At 44.2% G+C, this 21,924-nt stretch overlaps 1 protein-coding gene across 1 annotated transcript; it reads right to left on the bottom strand.

Annotated features, from left to right (window-relative positions):
* Positions 1–350: 350 nt before the first annotated feature.
* On the bottom strand, positions 351–21,460 carry ttbk2a (tau tubulin kinase 2a). Its single transcript, XM_069710664.1, is given in 17 exon segments — positions 351–4,450; positions 4,453–4,549; positions 5,055–6,025; positions 6,824–7,162; positions 7,999–8,548; positions 8,659–8,882; positions 8,981–9,188; positions 9,337–9,494; positions 9,768–9,893; positions 9,979–10,071; positions 10,209–10,274; positions 10,862–10,966; positions 11,386–11,526; positions 12,526–12,599; positions 13,997–14,144; positions 16,185–16,347; positions 21,151–21,460. Coding segments are annotated over 16 exon segments (3,717 nt in total). The 5' UTR covers positions 16,254–16,347; positions 21,151–21,460; the 3' UTR covers positions 351–4,102.
* Positions 21,461–21,924: the final 464 nt, after the last annotated feature.

Here is a 21,924-nt window from a genome sequence, read left to right as displayed (position 1 = left end):
CCTGTATATTGTAAAATGTTCTTATTCAGCAGATTGAATGCAATTCAAATAGTTATAAATATATAAACATAAATACCCCCATTATACCCTGCCATTGCACATGTAGCACAATATGATACTCCGAATAACTTTTCGTTTCACCATGTTTGCTTTATGTATACTATTTTGTAACTGTATAGAAATTTTACTTCCTTAATTTTAATTTCTAAATTACTAATATTTGGGGGACCTTCAAAAAAAAAAAATTATGCTTTGGCTGGCAGTTTTAGACCCATGTTTGGATTTAGGTTACAGCCAATTTAGGATCACTCGTGTGAACTATATAAAACAAAAACAGTATGACAGTCCAGTGAATTTACAAAAACAAATTTATTTCCTAATATAATAGCTATTTGTGTACTTGTCCTGTGCCCAACATTTCAGGATTATAAACAGGAATCTGACACATAATTCTGTCTGCATGCGGAATGAGTATTTTATTTATAACCAGTTTATAAAAATAAAATACAAAATAATTTTAAAACAAAAAGGAAAAAAAACACTGTACAAGGCATTGATATGATACAAATGATAGAATAAACATAAATAATTACAGGTTTATATACAATGCAAAACTCTCACTTGTTACATTCTTTCCTTGAGACTGTACAGTTACAATTCAAAACCATGACATACATTACAACATAAAAATATCAACCATTAAAAAATCTAAACAATTGAAGTCAAAATGATGGATGGGCAAATGAGCAAAAGGTCACAATAAATAATTTCTGTCAAGTATTTATAAGGTATCAACAAATAATCCAATGTTATGACATGAGAAGTGTACAAGTGCACACCAAAGCTTTTATTAGTTTCCGTCTCACCTTTTCAAAATAAAACAAAACAGCTGGGTTTTGTTATGTTGGTCTGTGGGTATCTGTCACCACAAATACCAACAAGCTACTATAAATATGACACCTTTCTATCAGCAGGCCACTTTAAGAAGTGACAAGGAGAATCTCATTTGGGAGGTAACACTAATACTACAACTACACACCACTTATGTGCGATAATAATTAAAAAAAAAAACATGAGAAGAAAAATCTGATTATCTTTTAAAACGAGCAGCACTGTTTAGTGTCTGTCCCTCCCTTTCACTGAAGCCTGTTAGCATATAAGTTATGGTTGTACAATAATGATTTTATTTAAATATTACTTTGAATATTTTATAGGTATATATTAAAAGTCTGCACAACAGCGTTCTGAACTTCGAAAGCTTGAAAAATCTTGAGATCTGTGAGCCTGAAATCAAGAGTCGATTAAAGAGGGAGAATTCAAAGATTGATTGCTGGCGACGTAGAAATTGCACAGCCCTGTTTGAGAGCACACAGTTATCACACCACAAACAGACACACCTTGAATAATGCGACCTGAAATTTGCCAATTTCCACCAGTCAATCGATAAATGGTCCACGAACTCTCACTGAAAAAATACGGGGAGCTCTCGCACAGCTTTGTATTCACAAAAGTCTGTCAGAGCTGAATTGAGTGGTGATATATTGGCCACGCTGGCAGCCGTGGTGGCACATGCCTTTTTTTTTTTTTTTTTTTAGACAAAAGATAAGTGACAGGAAGGCTTGGCTTGGCCTAATAGTGGAATGATCTCCAACACAGACAAGGCTCAGTCATCCCTCGCTATGCACAGAGGGGCAGAGAAGAGACATTAAGGCGGCTGACTGACTGAACGCTGTCTGCCTTCAGGATTAGTCATCGTAGCTGCTCTGGGAGTATAGCGGAGGTACCTGCGAGATCTGCACGAGTCCAACAATTTCACATCTACAAAGCGATGTGCCCATTTGCACCCTCATATTTATCACATCTCAATTCGAGACCACATCTGCAAAACTTATCAAAATATTTGGCAATGTGATTTTTGTTGTTGTTGTTGTTGTTGTCCTTTTTCCGTATGTGCAGGAATATCTTAGACTCGTGTCTAACTCAACTCGTGTCGTTTCCCACGATACAAGACTTAAAAACACAGCAAAGTGTCCTTTGAAATCGTTTTGTGCATCATGTCAGATAGACGCATTGAGAAAAATACAGTCCATCATATTCCAGCGACACAATCATCTCAAGTCAGTGCAGGAAACGAACATCAGATGCGAGGGGGGGGGAAATGAGTACTGAAGATCTCAAATCGTCACAGGATAAATGCCGTGTGATGGTCAGTGGTACGCAGCTATTTACTCAGTAGGTGACTGATATTTTTTCGGTCATTTTTCTCTGTTGAGCATGCAAAGAGTAGCGTTGGAAGGAGCCTGGAGTTATTTAACAGTATCTTACAAGCAGAGGAGTGGGAAGAGGTTGTGGAGGAGAGTTTCAGTGAGGAATCCAGATTAAATGAAACACAAACGATACCTTCGCCTTGTGCAGAAAACATACTGTGTGTCGTGATAGAAAAAGAAAATTAAACATTCTTGCACACGGAGGCTTGGAAACATAGTTTTGGTGTGAGTGATATATATGTACATATGGCCTCCACTTTTAGTAAGATTTGACAAAATGTTTTTTTTTTTAGGTCGGAAATTCTCATTTGTTCAGAGCTTTAATCTGAAACACTGACCTGGTCTGTACACAGGATGCCTAAAACGGGAAACTTTTCCCTTTTTTGTCATTACAAATAATAGCTACTTTGTTCTCAAGTAAACTGTTGCTCAAATTGTGTTTGATTCACAAACCTTTGTGTTGCTACTTTCTGTACATAAATGAATAGTAATGAAAAGGCTTGTCTTATAACCGCTGGCACAAGTCTGTTTTTTTGGCTCCTTTTTTTTTGTTTGTTTTCTAATTACACACCAGAGTGAATCCTCGAGCTGCCCAAAAGTGCCAAGGCACACGCTGAGACAAACATCTGTGTCTAAACATTACTCATCAGCTTACTACCGCTACTACAAGACTGTAAAATACACGTTCCATTAATGCCTTCGGATCTAAAAGCAGTTGCACTATTCTAACCTGTAATCTCTTTATCCAGTGAGACATTGCGATTCCCTCTCGGCAACACAGTAGGCACAAAAAGGTGTGTGTCCTCACGCACTTTTACACAATTGATTGTATGAAGGGTCCCTTTGAGTAATCCCTTCGATTGAACACTTAAAACTAACGTGAAGGTCACCAAACCACACATCCACGATCACACATTTAAGAGGGTAGGAGTCGTAAGCGTCGCTAAGCATCAAAATAAATATCTCAATAAATACAACTGTACACAAAATTCTGGCTTTATGCATTCACATTTAGCATAAAGTAAATATTATACCCTGCCTGCAATCCCCAAAAGCAGAGGAGCGAACTGAGTCAACCCCAGGCCAATACTTAATCAAGCTACACTGAATGTCCATCAGTATGATTCAAGTGCATTAATACTGAGGATAAATAAGTTAGTATATATTGTGGTGCAGGATGGATCAAGGTTGTATATGCAGGAAACTTGTATTTATGTGCCCACGGGCCCAGCTAACTATTGATTTATGTATTGTAGTGCTGCCTGCCTCAGGAAGTCACGATTTCATTTTGCAGCGTCACTGTTAAACTCCCCAGTATGACATTAAACAGAAAATGAGGAGCTCGACATGTCGACATTCCTCGCCTGGTACCGATTTTACCCATGAAGATGTCGAGTTCGCCCGCCATGCATCGTCATTCAGCCTGTAAACAGATGTATAATGTCCTCTGTGGCTCTCTCATCACGGGGTGACCAAAGACGCTATTGAGTTATGGGAAATGCAGAGATTTTGGAGATTAACCGACCAAAATTCAAGATATCTCGGCTTCTGCAACACAGAACTCTCAATTCTTAAGTCCAACAGCCTTTGATACAAAACTAACTATCTCCAGCTGGGAACATAAATGAATGACAAACCCTGCTTGCAAGTAGGAACGAGGAGAACGTTAGGAAGCGGTCAAACGTGTAAAGTTCAGACTAACGGCCAAAAAAGGGAAACGGGATCTTTTTCTATGATTACACAGGAAGACTCAGGCTTTTATTCGGACTGATGTCTATCCTATCGCAACTGGAGTCTCCCCATCCTCTGCTATGGCGACACGATCTGGTGGGCGACTATCTGCTCAGCTTGCTGGAGCACTTGCCCTCTCGGCTGCAGCCTTTCCCCCTGGACAGGTGGAAGGGGCCCGTGCGCGCCTGCCGGCTACAACAAGTATCCTGGTGGTGGGGGTAGAAGCGGCGGGGAGGTGGCGAGCCGGAGAAGCTGGGAGGCGAGCGGCTGCGAGCCAGGCAGCCGCTGACCCCGGCGCCGCGGTGCTCGTGGCGGGAGGGCGAGGAGCTGACGGAGCGCTGCAGGGAGGAGGAGCTGCGCGGGGAGGCGCTGGAGCTGCGATGGTGGTGCGGCGAGCTCGTCAGGCTGCAGATGCCCATCCTCGAGCCCCCGTGCTGAGCTGAGGAGCGGTGATGGAGGGGGAACCGCGGGAACCGTGCATCAGCTGAGCGAGGCACGTCAGGAGGTCAGAGTCACTGGTGCTGCCAGCTCGGATGCGGTAACGCCGAAGCCTGAATGCGTGCAAAAGGAAAGGTATGAATTCATGTATTTCAAAGCAAACCAGGAAATATAGTATTATAATATAATAAATGGATCAATATCATCTTGATAGTTGTAGCAGTGATGGTAGCTTAGCTTAGTTTAGCAAACAGCAAGCTTGTCCCTTTCCAAAGTAAAAACAAATGCCAGAACTACAGTTGTAGTTTTAAGCACAGATATGGACTACTTACAAGGACAACTATAGGAAGGCAACTGTGCCCAACCAAGAAATAGTTTCAGTAATGTAAGGATTACATAAAAAGATATGATTAGCATACAGAGTGGTTTCTCTTCTAATTTTACATAATAATACAATCAAGAAAAAAAAAGAAGAATAGAATCAGTCAGGAAGGTGATTTAAGGCTTAATGTCTTTTTATGTCTTCATGCAGTTCCTGGCATGCTGTTCATCCTAAACGCTAAATGTGTAACAATCATTTTCAGACATGAGAACAAAAGATGCAATTCAACTACTTACCTGCCCTCCACTGTGGGGCGGCAAGGCGGCTTTCCAGGAGGGGGGCGCGGCTGGAACTGAGAAGCCAGCTGCTCAGCAGAGGAGGCCGAATGAACTGGACGCGGGATCCTGCTCTTGCGGGACAGGGGGCTCGAGGAGGAGGACAGGGACGCAGCATCGTCTCCCTGGCGGTCAGAACGGGAGCCCATGAGAGAGTCCTCGTCCTGGGAGCGGTCAGAGGTGGAGGACAGCGGGTCTCTCGCGAGGGAAGCCACCATGGGGCCGCGCCTGTCGGAGAGGGACGGCGAGGCGGTGGGAGAGGGGACTGGGCCATGGTGGCTGGCTTTTTTCTGCAGGAGCTTCTCCTTGGCAGACCCCGGAGGAGGGAGCTCCAGCAGGCTGGAGGGCTCAAACACAGGGATGCGACTATGCCTGCGGCTGGGGTCCTTACGGGGGGCAGCTGGGGAGGAGAAGGCGGGGCTAATGGCCTGTTCTAGGGCCAGGTTCACTTCTCCGCCCTCCTCCGGCCTTAGCTGAGGCTCTGCGGCACAAGGTGTGGAGCCAGACTCATTCAGCTTGGGGAAAGCTCCGTTACTTAAATCCCTTTGGCTGTTAACAGTCGGGGAGAGTCGGCTGTTGGCGAACACAGGACTGCGAGGGGAGCAAGGAGAGTGAGGGGAGCAAGGAGAGTGAGGCGAGCGTGGAGAGGATGGTGAGCGTGGAGGAGGCGAGCGTGGCGAACGGGGGGAAGATATGCGGCTTGGCACGGGGCTTGGAGCTTTCGTGTGGCTGTCTCCATTGACCAGCATCTCAGCCAGGGGGTCTGTTGGTGTCCCTGGGCGGGTGGGCACAAGGTCCTGGGGGGAGCTGATGTCCACTGTGTGTTCCTGGGCCTGTTGACCGTCGGCTTCAGCTTCACCGCGCCTCTCCAGCAGAAGAGCGCTGTCTGATCCTGACTGGGAGGACAGCCCAGACGGACGCTGGGCCGTCAGCTGGAGGGGGGAGAGGGGTAGAGAGGTGGAGACATGGGAGGAAAGAAAAGGACACAAGGTCGTTAGTGTAAAACCAACACCCTACAAATGGGAATAATATTCTAATTGTCAAAGGTCTGTTGCTGATAGACCACAACATGTCGAGTTGTGCTGTAGATCTGCAGCAAGAGCCTGATGCAGATGTGTGAGCAGAGAAGAAATTTTATAATATGCGGTAATAAATGGTGATTAGTTTGGCAACAGCATGCAGTACCATAGCTACCATTATCAGACCGAAACACACAAAGTGCTATGGCAGTGTCAGTCAAGCTGTGAGTACTAAACCGGCAAGTAGGACAGGAAACGTTCACGCAACTTCGCAGGGGGCTTCAGCGAAGAGAGGGTGAGGAACAAATACAGGGAGAGAGAGAGAAAGAGAAAGATAGAGAGGACAAAGACGATCTGAAACAAAAGAGACCATGCAACCTGTAGTCATGACTCGACATTCCAAACACACATGCCACAATCAGACAAACACACAACCTTATTCAGATCACAAGAACACATGTCCAGACACAAGGACACATCTGACCCATGCTCTGCCTGGCCTGCACAATGCCCTTCATGGTTTCTGTAGAGAGCTGCTTGACAGCAACACAAGAAGCAAGCCGAAACGAACAAAGAAGAAGCAACTTAAACAAAACAAAAGAAAAAAACAAAAGAAAGAACAGAAATGTTGACAGGCGGTTTATTGCTACTGATGGGAAGGAGATGCTGAATGGAGGTTTGTTTTTAACGGGGTTGTGACGGGCTCATCACCTGCTGAAGCTGGGCACGCGTGATGCGTATGACTGAGGGATACTTGGTGTTGGCGGCACCCGCAGGGATGGCCGGCAGTTTCCTGCGACTGGGCGAGCGAGTGCCGGGGGCGGGGTTTGGTGGCAGAGGTAGGGAGGCGTGGCAGGACGAGGAAGAGGAGGGGCGCTCTTGAGGTTGCTGGTCAACAGACTGGCTGCGCCTCATGCCCGGCGGCTGGCGTTGGTGCAGCGGGTCCGACAAGGTGGTGAGGAGGGTGTGAGGGCTGGGAGAGCGCAGAGGGTTGGGGCTGGACGTCCGGGCCATGACCTCCTCGGGTAGAGACGGAGGTGAGGTGGGGAGCTAAGAGAGGGGAGGGAGAGAGGTGGAGAGAGGAGTGGGTTGTGAGATCGGTGAGGGAGTGAGAAGATGGAGGAAGGTCTGGTGGACGTATTGTGAGGAAGGACAAGCAGGAGGGTGGGGGAGCACGACGTACAGCTGTATCGAACAGGTAAAGCGACGAAAGCATCATGGAGATAGTCTTGGCGATGCTCTTAGGTTAATAAAGGAGGAGGGAGGCGAGGTAGGATGTTTGTGGCGAGTACATTTTCAACTTGGAAGCAGTAGTTCTGGTCGTAGGAGAGCGAGGGGAGAGTCAGCGCGATCATCCTCTTTGTGGTTTAAAAAGCTGGTCAATAATTTAAATAAAAACAAAGTTGGACACAGAGATTTGAACTGGACTCAGTGGGCTCCTGGGAAGTCATGTATAGCAAAGAAGCAAAAAAGTAATTTAAGCTAAGCAAATCAAAAAACATATTTTGGAAACAACCAAATAACCAAATGTCTGCAAATAAGGAAAATATAATGTATGATATCTAATGCAAATTAAAGTGCACTTCAAACCCAAAAGCTCTCTTTCTCCCATGCTGTGATCTGATTAAAAGCTCTGAAGTTGTGTCACAAGTATCTTTTTTTTTTTTTTACCTATACACACAAGTGAAGAAGCGAGCGAACACAAAGCAGTAACATTTAGCTTCAAACTGCAGCAAGATGCAGCTGGTGGAACTTTATGATACTAGCATTGTAGTTCTATACCTAGAACTCTGACTCTGTGCAGCTTTTTAACTTTGTAAAATGCTGACTACAGTCAGTATCATGTATGACATGTTGTGAGATGACCTTCAGATGAAGGGGCTTACCTGAGTGAGGACTCCCTCAGCCAGAGCTTCAGCTGGGCTGGTAGGAGTTACAGGGGGCAGAGCCCCTACAGGGCCCACGCTAAGCTCCAACTTGTCCATTTTTGCACTTCCCTTGGAGGAACCCGTGCTTTCTTGTTTAGCTTTACCAAAGATTGGGCTTCGGCTGCCCTTTTCCCATCCAGGAGACCGTTCCTGTGGCTGGAGCACTTCCGGCTCCTCATCCTCCTCCGAAGGGCTGGTGGCAGCCTTGGCTCCCGGGGAGCCACTGGGCCGCTCCACCATTACCCACTCCCTCGAGTCAATGTCCTGCTTCCCGGAGCTCAAATTGAGGGCCACGAAGCCTCCACTGATGGCGGCCCCTTCTCCCTGCTCCAAAGATCCAGGGGAAGCTGGCTTAGGAGAACCACCACCAGACAGGAACTCCTCATCGTAGTGCCAGATCCTATCAGGACGCTCTCCAGCAGTTCCAGCTTGACCCTGAGTTACTGGGACGATTGCAGCTCCGTCAGCCCCCTTCTCCTGGTGCTGGGTGCCGAGCTGCTTTGCTGAACTGAAAAGACACAAGACAGAAGCAAACAATCAACTCTCTAAATGACCCAAAGGAAAAGTCAGGGAAAAATAAACTGATGTTAACATGGATTGGTTACTTTACAGACTTACCAGGCATCCACGAAGCGCTCCGGACTGGGCTTGGACTCGAGGCCAAGCCTCCTCTCCAGCTCAAAGCTGTGGATGTTGCGGAGCTTCCTCAGCAGAGGGCCGTCACGGTCTGAAGCCACCACCTCAGAGTGCAGTTTAACAGGGGAGCCCAGGCTGGGCCCGGCGTATGGACTCTGGGGTCCTTGGTTGCCCTGGTTGTTGCTGTGTTCCTCCTCTGTGGCCGCCTGTGGGAGCCAGACATTATAGAGTGTAACAGGTGAATTTTAACTTAGGTTCCTGATTCTCTGCAGAGATCCTTGCAGATTTCCCTGATGAGGCGTACCTTCCAGACTGCCGTCCTGATGCGGTTACGGTTGCGATCCAGCTCCTCCCAGACGTCAGCCTCCTGGTTGCGGTGTGGGTGGAGGGGAGAGCCCGGCATGCGCTCGGGAACAGGGTTGTTCTCCGCGTCGCTGAGCTGCTCGTCCTGCAGAACCTCGTCTGTGTTCTCCCTCAGCAGGTCGCCAGGGATCAGAGAGGCATTTGCCATACTGCAACAACAAAAGGTGGACACATTATTTCATGTTTGAGGCGATTAAGAAAAAAGAAGCAAGGCACCGCTGGAGTTACTGAAAATATGGAACCTATAAAAAATATATATATATTATCATGCGCTCTTATAATTTGATATATATTTACCCCATGTGTGCCGGAGTGAGGCGGGTGTGATGCTGTGGCGTTGTGGCACTGGCGCTGATCGTCAGGGTGCCATCGGTACTGGTTCGCTCCCAGTCATAGGGGTCATTTTCTACAACATTGTAGGTTTTCATGCTGTTGTCAAACACGGACATCAGCAGCTGTAATGACACAAAAAATACATTATCAACCTTTTTATGACTTTTTTTATTCCGGATAATTCCACGGAAGTCAACCAAATATGGACACTTTAAACACTTTTGGTGCTTAAAGACACATGGACTTGAGCAGACCTCTAAAAGGTCATGTCCTGCACAATTAAATTTGGTTTTGAGCAGGAGAAATATCAAACTGCTCCTGAAATCAGCAAATAATAATAATAATAGGGTAAAGCCTTCGCTCTTTATTAAACCCAAATTAGACCCTGGTGTCACCTGGTAGTCGGGCTTGGTGAAGTAATCAAGGGTGGCGATGTGTTCCAAGAACACGCCGAACTCTGCCGGCAGGTGTTTAAGCATCAGACGATGATCGTAAGTGTCCTTCAGCTTCCCCACATGTTCCTGAAAATGAACAAACGCCCTTCTGTTATATCTGATCACTTAGAGGAACACGGGCAGAGCTGTTCAGTTTTTTGGTCGTCCTCACTTTGTCCTTGATCTTCCTCCACGGCAACTGACCGACCAGAAACTCCACCAGCATGTAGAAGAGAGACCACAGGTCGTCATGACGACCCATCTCCTGCAGAATTACACCAAATCCGTGTTAATTTGTGTTTGATTGTCAACGAATCACGATAAAAGAAGAGAAGGTAGTGGATAGATAGAGCCATGTGGGACAACATCACAGATTGCACAAATGCTAAGACAGATACTGACCTTATTCTTGTGTGCATTGACAGATGCATAGCGGACTGTTCCCCTGAACCCTGCCACTGGACGGGGCTGACAAATAAAGACAGATACAGCCATTAAATGCTGATACAGATGAAATGTAATCTGTTTATTGTTCAATCCAAACCAGACCTGCAGAAATTCAGCAAAACTCTGATAAAAAGAACACAAAAAAAAAAGACATGCTGTAACTTCTAACCATAAACCCTAATTAGCATTTCTAACATTAAACCTCCATTAATTACATGTTTAGCCACTAGATGACAGTGTAACAAAGTGTAAACAAAACAGACATATCACCTAATAAAGTTTTGGCAAACCTGTCAGCAAACCTGTGCTACACACAGTTTCTATGTTCACCAGCTAGTCATTAACTTTAGATATTTTTTTTTTTGCCTAAAAAAAATCTTATCTGTGGCAAGAAATGAGGTTAAATATCTGTAAAACCAAAACAATAAGCTTTACCATACACAAAAACTCAAACATAGTGAAAAGACTGCCCAATCAACCAATGATTCTCAGTGGTTTAATCATTGCAAGTGATCTTTTTTGCATTACACACGGAAATGAGATCCATTGTTAATACAAAAATATTGATAAGTAAGGTTTTAAGCTCAGTAACAGAAAAAGGCACTTACAGGTCGGACCTCCTGGCATGAGTTGGTGAACTGGCGAGCTAAACCAAAGTCCAGCATGTAGCAGGTTCGACAGGTACTGGGGAAGCGACCCATGGCGAAATTAGACTGAAGCAGGAACAGGAGGATGGAAAGGAAACAAAGATTAGAAGAAAATCTGATGAGGTGTGAAATGTAACTGCAATAAAACTTAATGTCTATTTCTATTCATAAAGCTCTTGGGTGATAAATGTGTTTCAATGGTGCACTATAATATAATGCAGTGGCTCAGAAGACAAACAATATTTACATTATGTGACTTTTGGGCATCGAGCCAACACTTAGGCTGAGCCAACTTCCTGTAAGCCAGCAGTCGAAAAGCAAAATACTGAATCAGCAACAATACCAGCAGCCAATATTTTTTTTGAAATGCCACAGTCACAAAGACAATAGGAATAGAAATATCCCCATGGTAACACAAGTGCGAGGTAATAAAATAAGAACCAAGCAGATATATCCTCTGCTGCGCACGGCTCTCTGTGACGCACCGGTTTGATGTCACGATGCAGGAAGCCGACAGAGTGGATGCTCTCTATGGCCTCCAGGATCTGCCGCCCCAGGCGCAGAGTGGTGCTGATGCTGAATGTTCCCCGAGTCATACTCCTCCTTAAGTCGGCCAGGTTGCGACCCTGAAAGAACATGTGCAAGATTTGATCAATTTCCCGCTGGGTCTGACCCCTTAAAAAAAACCTCAACAGATATGGTAAAAAAAAAAGGCCAAAACTATTATTTGTTCAAGTTCTCTTTTTGCTGCAACATGGAATACATGTTCCTGTGAGTGTAGTCATTTCAATCACAACACGACCACACAATCTCAAAGTACTATGTGTTCATGATCTCAAGATCATGACTTGAGTAAGACAACCTCATGTTGTGGAGGCAACGAATGGAACTATGCCAACCAGCCTGCCGTTTGAGGTTCAACCGAGAAATATTATTGCTATAAACATAGTTTTCTGCTTCATACTCTCCAGAGAGCATGTATGTTTGGAGCTCAGATATGCAATATTCAGTTGCCCATAATTCTAGATTACTTCAATGTACATTAGTTGCTAAATTATTCCTGTGTCAGTATTTTTAGATTTTTCTGAAATATTTATTTGGCTTGATTTCTTGTAACCGATCCCTGTACATCAACAACATCCTGTAAGAGACAGGCATGACGTCTCTCAGTCAACAAAGTCAAACCAAGGTCAGAGTCTTAACAGGGTCTGACATGGGACTGCATTAAAGTGAGAACTTCAGCTGACCACAGGAGACAATGACAGCATAGTTGGAGATACTAAAATGTAGTTCAGCAGTCACACAAGTCAGCACAATGACTCACTGTTATCTGTCATGGAGCACTATCTGCCTTAAAATTTAGCCACTATGCCAATGAACATAGTAGAACATAGCAGACCACAGGGTGTTAAAAATAGAGAAATGATGACTTATATTTCTTATAAATTAAGCATTTTATTGAAATTCTTCCTACAGAAAGAAAAAACTGCAAACGTAGGACATTGCAGAACTCAAAACTGAGTATTGAAACAGATTTTTTTTCATCAGTAGCCTGAATTGTCACACTGGGCTCTAAAAGAAGCATAAAATAATTGATGTATAAATGCTTCTTCCTTGGTTCTGACCTGGAGCTCCATCACCACGTAGTTGAAGCGGTCGTTGCGGCCACATCCCACAAAGCGACACACGTGGTCTTTACCTGAGAGAAGAAGAAGGAGGAAGAGGAGGACAAGACAGCTTCAGGATACTTTCGCATGAACAGATGAGGTCACCTCACTTCACATCTGCTGCATCGTTTGATCATCAGATGCAGAATGGCTGTATGAATCACGATGATGTGTGCGTGTGTGTACGTATTTGGTTGTCCTTCCCTCTCCAGTCACTTGAGCTCCCTGCCCTCCCATCATCAGCTTCCCTGTATGAATATATATGCTGATTTATAGGCTATAGAGCACGACGCACATGTGCATGAATGGCTTGTGTGTTTGTGCATGTGTGAGGGTGTGTGTGCTCTGGTCTCAGAAGACATTGCTGCTCTGGCAGGTTGTCTGCAGCCACGCCCCAGAGTTACTCAGTGAATTGTTAAAAAATAGGACTTTCTAGCTTGCATACTGTGACCAAATTCTTAGTTTAGGTAATGCAGTGAAATAAATTGAGTTCACTATGACCCATGAAGTCTTCCTATGAGGTGGGTCAATGTTTACTCTTTACAGCTGGGCGGGTAAACAATGTTTGGGGGAGCTGGAGTTCAGCCCGCCTCAAGTTACATCCTGGTTCCCTCAGGAAGCAACAGAACCATGATGCTTCAGGCCAAAGCCATTAGATAGCAAACATGATCCCAGCACATTGATTTTCTTGTCAGAGGAGGGACAGCAAAAAAAAAGGCACGGTGGTTAAAAGGAAGGAAGGAAGAGAGAAGGGAAAAGACCGTTTTAAAAAAACAAAGAGAAAGGAGTAAAAATATACAACCAGCCAACTCTAAAGGGGGTTCTCCTGTTGATCCTGTTTCTCTACTGTGAGAGATCAGAAGTGTCCAAATGCACCAACATACACTTCCTATCTATTCCCACTGTGATCTCAAACTTTCAAAATAAAACCCCAAATCAATAAACCGCCATTAAAACATAAGATTTGAGCCACAGAACAATTTATCTGATGTTCCCATCGAGCAGCACGGACAGCACTCTGGTGGTGGTTTTTTTTTTCCACTGCAGAGACCGAAGTAAATTGTGCTGAACTCGGGGCCAAATTGTGTCTTCAGATGAGTCAGATGATCTATATCTGGTCTCAGAGGGAGAGATTATTCTACCCTGCTATTGATGTACATCAGCGATCCCTGCATTTTCTACCAACAAGACATTTCCTGGATTTGCTGAGGAAAAAAAAAAAAAAAACAAGCGAAGAAGCAGAGTCTTCTTCCCGTGTTTTTTTAATTTTTATTATTCTCATCAACACAGGAGAAAATCTGAAATCTGCTTTTGTCCAACGATGATGGTACGCACAATATCCGCGCTATGGGGTGACTCAATAGGTTACTGTGTCAGAGAGAATCAATCAGTTCCAGTAACTGAAGCCGCTGAATCCATTTCGACTCACCCTGGAGCTTCTTCAGCACGGCGACCTCCATCTTCAGCACCTGTTTGGGCTGCTGGGCCGACTCCACCTTCAGCGCCACGCTGACCCGCGTCAGCAGGTCCAGCGCCTCGTAGATCTCCCCAAACCCGCCACCCCCGATCTTCTTCACCTGGAGGTAGACGATGAGACACTGTGTCAGAACTTCATATGAAAAAAAAAAAAAAATACAACGTTTAAAGAGTGAAAGGGGCGAGGTTGAGGTCGGCATCAAGTCCAACACAATAGCACCAGAACCGATCTTTCGGTAACACATTTGATATTTCAGTTTCTCTGGCAGCAACAGCACAAAATCACAGCGATGTCCATTATAGCACTGCTGCCATGGCAATGTGGGCACGGAAGAGAAAATCTGAATTAAACTTGTTATACGAAGGTGATACTGATTTCTGTGCTGTATTCGTGAATACGTGTGTACGCTCGTGTTAAATGTCTATTATTGAGAGTATAATCATAGTTTAATGATGCATATAGACTTCATGGAGAAGAAGTGCCATTTATTGGCACTGGACATTGGAACATATAAATAAAAATAATATTTCTGTTTGGATTTTAAGCTTTACAAACAAAAACTGCACAAGACAGATATAAGAACTTAAATATACAAAGGAATCGCCGACGATGACAGATACCAATAATCAAAATAAACACTGTACTATCATGGCGCTAATTCTCAACTCATGTGCCTTTACACCACAGCAGAAAAAGATGACAACAAGATGATGTCTTTAAAAGAGTTAAACTTCAAACGGTGGAAAACAAAGTGGAAATAGTGACAGAAATATGACATTTGTGTTATTTTCATGCAGCTGTTTTCTAACGATTAAGCAAAAGGATTGATGTCAGCTTAAATCATCGCTATCAGGCCTAAACAGGACTGTAAGAGTCCGTAACACCAGTGCTTTTAAAAGAAACGTGATTATCAGCATGTTAACAAGCTCACACTAACAAAGCCAACAGGCAGAATGTTCAACATTTTTAATTAGCAAAAAATGTCATTAGTTTTACCACATTTGATTAAAAATCGACCAACAGCACTCATAGAGCCCCTCTGCCATATGGGCCAAAAAGAAACAATGTCGTACACGTAAGTCAGGTGCAATGCATGACAGAGTTTACGACTGAAAACAGAAGAGATTGTACTTGAATCTATGCCGTGGCAATCTAAACAGTGCAATACATCCTTGATTACACTTAATTTGAAGTCACTGCAAGAGTTTAAAATAAAAATTTTTTTAAAAAAATGGTTTCCATTAAGATAAACCAGCCCCAAAAACTGTTTTGGATGTTGTTAACAAATATGTAAAATCTAGAAAACTGAAACACTAAAAACCTATGGAGGTATTTATTTTGTAATAGTTCTCACTTTTTACACTTTTTGTGATGTAGAATAACAAAACAAACTTTTACGGTTATCTGACAGAAATCAAAGTGACAAGCTCATCTGTACATGTGTGCATATGCTGTACAGTGCTTTGTGTGTTTGGTGCCGAGATCGTCTGCACTGATAAAGGCTGGAATGTTTGCAATCTGTTCCCAACAAAAGCGACGGATCTTACCAAGATCTCGTCTTTAATTCACTCTTTGAGCTCTCCTCTAATGTTCTACCTATTGACGCTAACCTCTCAATACTACCAGAGCTTTGATTTCCCCCTGAGCTCCCACGTGTCCTTCGCTGTCCTCCATGCACGCACAGTTTTGTGTCGCACTAGGAGCTAGAGTCGTGGGATTAGCTGCAGCACTCTTATGTAACGTGGCTCCTCCGAAGACAGGAAGTAGTGCCAGGCTGCCAGTAAGGAATAAAAGCCTCACATGGCGCCCAGGCTGGCACAGCAGTGAGAGACACTGGGACCTCAGGGAACACTGCTGCCGCTGCCTATAGCACACCGCACTGCCACAAATAGTCATACGGGCTATTTTTAGATCTCCCATACTGCCGCAGCACAACCTGGACAGAGAGACACGACCCCAAACTGTCGAAACCACATGTAAGATACTTTAGAAGAAAAGCAGAGGAGCTCATAGGCAGGGGGAAAGCATTGTTTGATGAACAAAGAGTTGTTGTTTGCAGAACAGAGGGCGAGCCGGGGCCAGGCAGAGACGGTGCTGGACAAACACGCTGCCTATTGTAGCTGGAAAACACGCCACTTACCACTTTCCATCGTTCTTTAACCAGGGAGAGAACAGTTAGGATGTCAGCTTGCTCCACTCCCCCGCTCATCCCGTCTGTGGACCAGGGATGCTGCCCTCACCGCTTCCCCCCCTCGACCAGCAGCCTCACACTGGGCCGAGCATTTGGGACCTGATGGAGAACCCTACGGAAGTCCAAGAGAGACAAAAAAAACCCTGTAAGAAATAACTCGGTTGAGATGTGGTTGTTTAGCCAGATCTGCACTTCAGCATTTTGAGCTAACATCCCACATGATCTACAATACTGACTATGCTCCGGATCTACAAAAACACGGCTGTCTCCCTGTTGAACCGCTGCCGCAATGACTGGAGCATTCTGATTCTCGGCCATCGCAGCAGCTGCCACACCTGCTGCCAGCAGCTGTCCTTCCAGACAAACTCGCAGGCAACAGTCTTATGTCTTAAATTACAAAAAGGTTTCATCTTAGTATCATATTCCCCCCGGGCCATTTATCTTGTGCATTGAAAGCCAAGGAGCACGTCTTCAGAAGAGCGTACGGTCAGACTTTTGGCCCAGACTTTGGCTGTTTGGTCAGGATGATCTCAGTACTCAGCTCTGGTTTGTTACCACGGCAGATGAAATAATATTGCATCGTCATAAACATAAAGCATGATTTCAAAATAAAATTCTGTGGCATATAATTATATAAATGGACTGATTAACTGAAATGGCAATAGTTATTTCCAGTTTTGTAATTATTATTAATTCAAGGCCACAGAAATATGTATTGTAATAACTTCAACTCATCGAAATATGAATGACGTTACATTGCAATACCAATACCAGTTTTAAAGCAACTTTAAGTCAATATTTAAACACATAAATAGTCCTTAGTCAGTGATTACGGCAACTGTCTAACTTCTTAAATGTATCTAATGTATATGTCTCCCTCTTTATTAATGTTTAATTTATTTCTAGTACTTTTCAGATCAGTCATAAACCCAAAACAAGACTAACATTTTGTTGAATTATTGTGAAAAATCCCACTTGAAGCTGTTTTTATCCCGCCTATCTGGTAACTGCCGCAAGTAACAATTATTTTTATCAGTAAATAATGTGACATTTTTTTGGTTGATTTCATTTTCATTCATCTTGACATATTTTAATTGCTTTTTTTTTTTTGTCCAAACAACAATCCAGAATCCAAAGCAAGTTTGTTTACTATCAGAGAGTCAAGAAACCCTAAACAGTCATTTTGAGACACTGACAGCAGAAGATTTTGGTTAAAAATAACTGAAAAATGAATTGCATCAGCTCTGCTATAGTTATACATTTCTTAACAAATAGATTTTACACCAGGTGCTTTGAGGGTTTTACTGGAACGTGATTGAATTAAAGCTTAAAAGACAAGTTTCCTTCTGGAGGATAAACATCAGCCAGGGGAACAAAAACAAATGTTCTAGTACGTGGCCTCTGGCTTACTAACCTTTATGAAAGGGGACTTATTATAAAGGGGTGCTGTTAAATGCATTACCATGTAGCACAAGCACTATTGACATAAAAAAAAAAAAGCACAGCCTATAGAACAAGACTCAAATGGAGTTTCCTCTGGAAAAGCTGTGTCTTTGCTCCTGCATTATACAACATCCGTGTCATAGATAAGCATTCCTCTGGAGAGCGCGCGCGCCGGTAACTTCCTTTAGTCTGCCTCAGAACACTCCGAGCAAACCCAGCAAACCCGACTTCGATTCATCATTCTGTACACGGCGCGCAGGCATCTACGGTTATGCAACGAGCCTTCAAAACGTTATTTGGTTACAGGGCATGCTCCCGACATCAAGGAGGCAATCAATCCCATCATGCAATCGGGGCGAGGTTGGGAGGTGGGAGAGGGTAAAGCGTGGTTAGACTGTATAACGGTGAAAATGATGAGCATGAAACGTGACCCGGGCTCAGGAGTGAGGTGGCCTCGATGCAGCTGCACCGATCAAACCCACAGATGACACAACTGGACAGGTCGAACTGTGTTCTTTTAGTACGTGGTGACGATTTATCCCCATTTTACCTGTCCTAAGGTCTGCAATTCTTGTGAATGACATTATTTAGCTGTGTGACATTAAATCTATATTCATATTTTCAGAAATAATAAAATATTGTCCTCTTTGTGAAAGACTTACATTACTAAGAACATGTTCTATACAGTAAATTAAGTTTTTTGTTTTTTTTTAGATAAGATCCTCAGAACAGTTAGCCTTCAGTAAGCAGCGGAGCATAACAAAATATACGACTGACTATTAAAAATAAACTAGACCGGTCTACAGCCACAGTGGGTCTGTCCTGTTGTGCTTTGAGCTAAATGCTGATGTCCAGTAACAAAAGGTCAAGGTGAAGTGTTTGGGGGTGCTAACATGCTAACATATGCTAATTACTAAACCAAGCACAAAGTACAATAGAGGCGCATTGAAATGTCATTATTTAGTCGTTGTCTTTGTTGTTATCATAAAGGTTAAGTATTAGAAAAAAATATGACGATGCACTTCAATTGAATTGCCCATACAGTGTACATTTCACATGGATTACACATTTTTAGACAGACTATCAAGCATCATTCAATTTACAGACTATACACACTGTTTTTAGATTGTACTGCCTTCAGTTTACAATGAAATTATGTAATCCCATAAGAATACATACCTTTGTTTAAGAATAAGGTCAGCACTTGTGAATGTAAAATATGACTGTATTTTCTAATATTTTTCTAATAGTTTCTGTTAGTAAAAACACATACAGAATTATTTCACTCTGGACCAAAGTACCCAGAATCATGGCAGCAGAAAGACTCCTGGAAAAGTTACAAATCTGCATCTTTGTTTTCTGTTTAGTTCAAGACACACACACAAAAAAAGAAAGCACAAGGAAACAGGGAGAACTTAAAAAGTGAATGTAGCTTTTTAAATCACCACTGACTAAACTTGAACAAAACTTCTGTCAAATTTGGCAAGAATTCAGTCAGTTTAGACACTGAAAGATGTACTTTTCTGTTTTCTTTACCGTCAAACAACATCTTTTGTAGTCACGGAGCAAGTGAAGGCTCTTCGAGAAAACATCCGTTGAATTCTTGATATTGTGCTAACTGGCGACGACGCAGATATCACAGAGCACGGCATCGAATCCAAGAAGAAACACGCGGTACAAAACGCTCACAACCTCGAGGGATGGGCTGGAAACACTTTGATTAAAAAAACAAAATCAAAAAAAAAACCTGTGCTCTGTGTCACAACTTCAAGGTCACCTCAAGTTCTGGTGTTTTCCTTCAGGGAATATGTTTGATGTCTGGGTCGGAGGAGAGGGGGGGGGGGGGGGGGGGCATGTTTTGTTTCACATCTGAACTACTGTGCATGATGCACAGCAGGATGAATAAGTAATTTGCGCAAAATTCATCAAGGGAGGAGAAGCAGAGGCTGCTGTTTACTACACGTTTCAGAGGGAGAATGTGAGGGAAATGTGCATTTTTAAAGGAAAACAAAGGATGTTTGGGGAGTTTTCCGTCATCAAACCTAACGTGTGCTCTTAAGGTCAAGAGTCTGGTTCGTTCTGAGCCGTCTTCTACCTTTTTTTTTTTCTTTTTTTTTACTATCCCACAGAAACAACCCAAAGAGGAGCAGGAAAAGACGCTGGAATGGGACCTCCAGGTCAGCCCTGCATATGCAATCAAACACAAGTTTGTACACACATTACATAAGTGCACACACCTTTGCACAAGCCAAGCCGGCTCCCACTGTGACTAATCTAACACCTCACGGAGAGACACGGCTCCGCTCTACCTCCTCCTCCTCCTCCTCCTCCTCCACAGGAATCTCCATCAATGAAGAGAAACGGCCCGGGAGGAGCATGCTTCAGACCCCAAAAATTAGACCCATTTATGACAGCCCAGCTCCGGTCATGAATCACGCCCCCTGACCCCAGCATCTCCATGGCGACGATGGTGCAGTGCCATTTTCATTTGCTGACTGCAGCTTGCCGTCGCCTCTGCCCTTTTGGTCTGCTGGAAGCTGCAAGTTTACAGCTACACAGAGGCATCATGAAATGTCAAAGAAGATGATTAGATAGCGAATAGTCACAACAACAACAACAACAACAACAAAAAGAAGCGCATCACCTCTGACCCCGGAGGCCTCAGAACACGCAGCTTCAGTGAGAATAACCGGGCAAAAACTTTAAATGTCTGCTTGATTTTTCTGTCTAATCCGAGTGTGGCCTGGTTCCCGAGCAGGACAGGCGGACCGGGGCTGCTGCTGAATGAAAACACTGTCTGCTCTGACTACTGGAGGGGAGCCAGCACAGGGAGGCCCTCCATGCTGTGGTTCCTGTCACTACACATCATACACAAGAGAGATGAAATAGTGAAGGATGAGACCTGGAGGTGGGTTTATGTGGGAGGAAGGCTCCGCTATCAACGATGCATTCACCTAAGGAGCTATATTTGGTTTGTTTAAATGAACACCGCCTCATTTTAGGAGTCATTAAACAGGACTGATAAAAAAATATATATAAATTTTTTTTTTTTTTAAAAAGCCTCTGCTGGGTTGCGTTTTTAATGGGATGTGACTGATAGCCCAGCTGCAGCAATGTCCCAAAGCGTGTTCCAAGCAAGCTGCCGCTCTGGTCCGCGAAATCAAATCACCTATCTTCCCCTGCAATGGCCTGCCCGGCTCTGCTGTGGAGAGCTGTTGCATAGCGAGTTGGTTGCCACACCAGATTTTACTCAGGCGCGTCCACGCACATTTGGCCGTCCACAGGCCACGCCAGCTCATCCCGCCTGGCGCGGATGAGGTTAGTCTGTAAGCTCTGACCACATTGCAGGGAAACAAACTGAACGCGTGCAGCTGCGGGCGACAAAGAACAGAGGAGGGAAGGAGGGAAGAGCCGCGCTGCCACGGTCCCCCCCCCACCCCACCCTCCCCCACCCCGGATTCTGGACGCTTACCTCGGGTCTTTGCGGGCCAGTCCTTGTGCCGAAGAAGAGAGCCGGGTGTGGTTACAAAAAATGCTTTACGTTTGGAGGCGGCGGGTACGACATCGAGCGGAATCCCATAGCGAGCGCACCGTCCATGGGAAAGAGGCGGCGTCGCGGTGCCTGCAAAAAAAAAAAAAGGAGCGGAGGGCGAAATATGTCTGAGCGAGAACGTCCCCTTTCTCCTTCTGCCTGTCACCTCAGCATCTCCGTCGGTCGCTGCGGATCCGTGACGTGACGCCTCTCTGTGATGAGTCCTGCGCGCGCGGCCCCGATTCGATCGCCCCTCGCAACAGCTCGGGCGCGCGCGAGGGGGGCTCTTTAAAGCTCGTGCACGCTTTACATTTTTTATTATACAGGTTGTACAGTGATTTAAATCTAGAATGAGGCAAAAAACAGATCATCTCTGTTGTGTTTGAAGATATAATATGATTAGTTCATAACCCAGCTGCTAAAAACAAAAAGACCACTAGGAGGCGGCATAAAGCCAAACATGGCGTCTCTGATAGCATAGGGATTTTATTATTATTTATTTGATTATAATTTGTATTTTACTGTAGTTGTGTGTAATAGTTTGGATGCAGTTGAAGAAACTGTGTGAGAAACAGTGTAGTCAAAGCTAGAAAAGAGGCCTAAACATTTTGCCATTTCAACACACAGTGGTGGAGGAGATATGTTGTCAGTAGCCTACTGTATGCTCGACAGATTTTTGTATTCATATTAACTTTAAAAAGTATTAGCAGCAAC

Source organism: Brachyistius frenatus, unplaced genomic scaffold (genome assembly GCF_029030835.1).
Source record: "Brachyistius frenatus isolate BFR_SWC_R1_liver_20210118 unplaced genomic scaffold, ASM2903083v1 Contig_93, whole genome shotgun sequence".
Lineage (NCBI taxonomy): Eukaryota > Metazoa > Chordata > Actinopteri > Embiotocidae > Brachyistius > Brachyistius frenatus.
The sequence above is the reverse complement of the archived record's forward strand: the minus strand, read 5'-3'. Positions and strand labels throughout refer to the sequence as shown.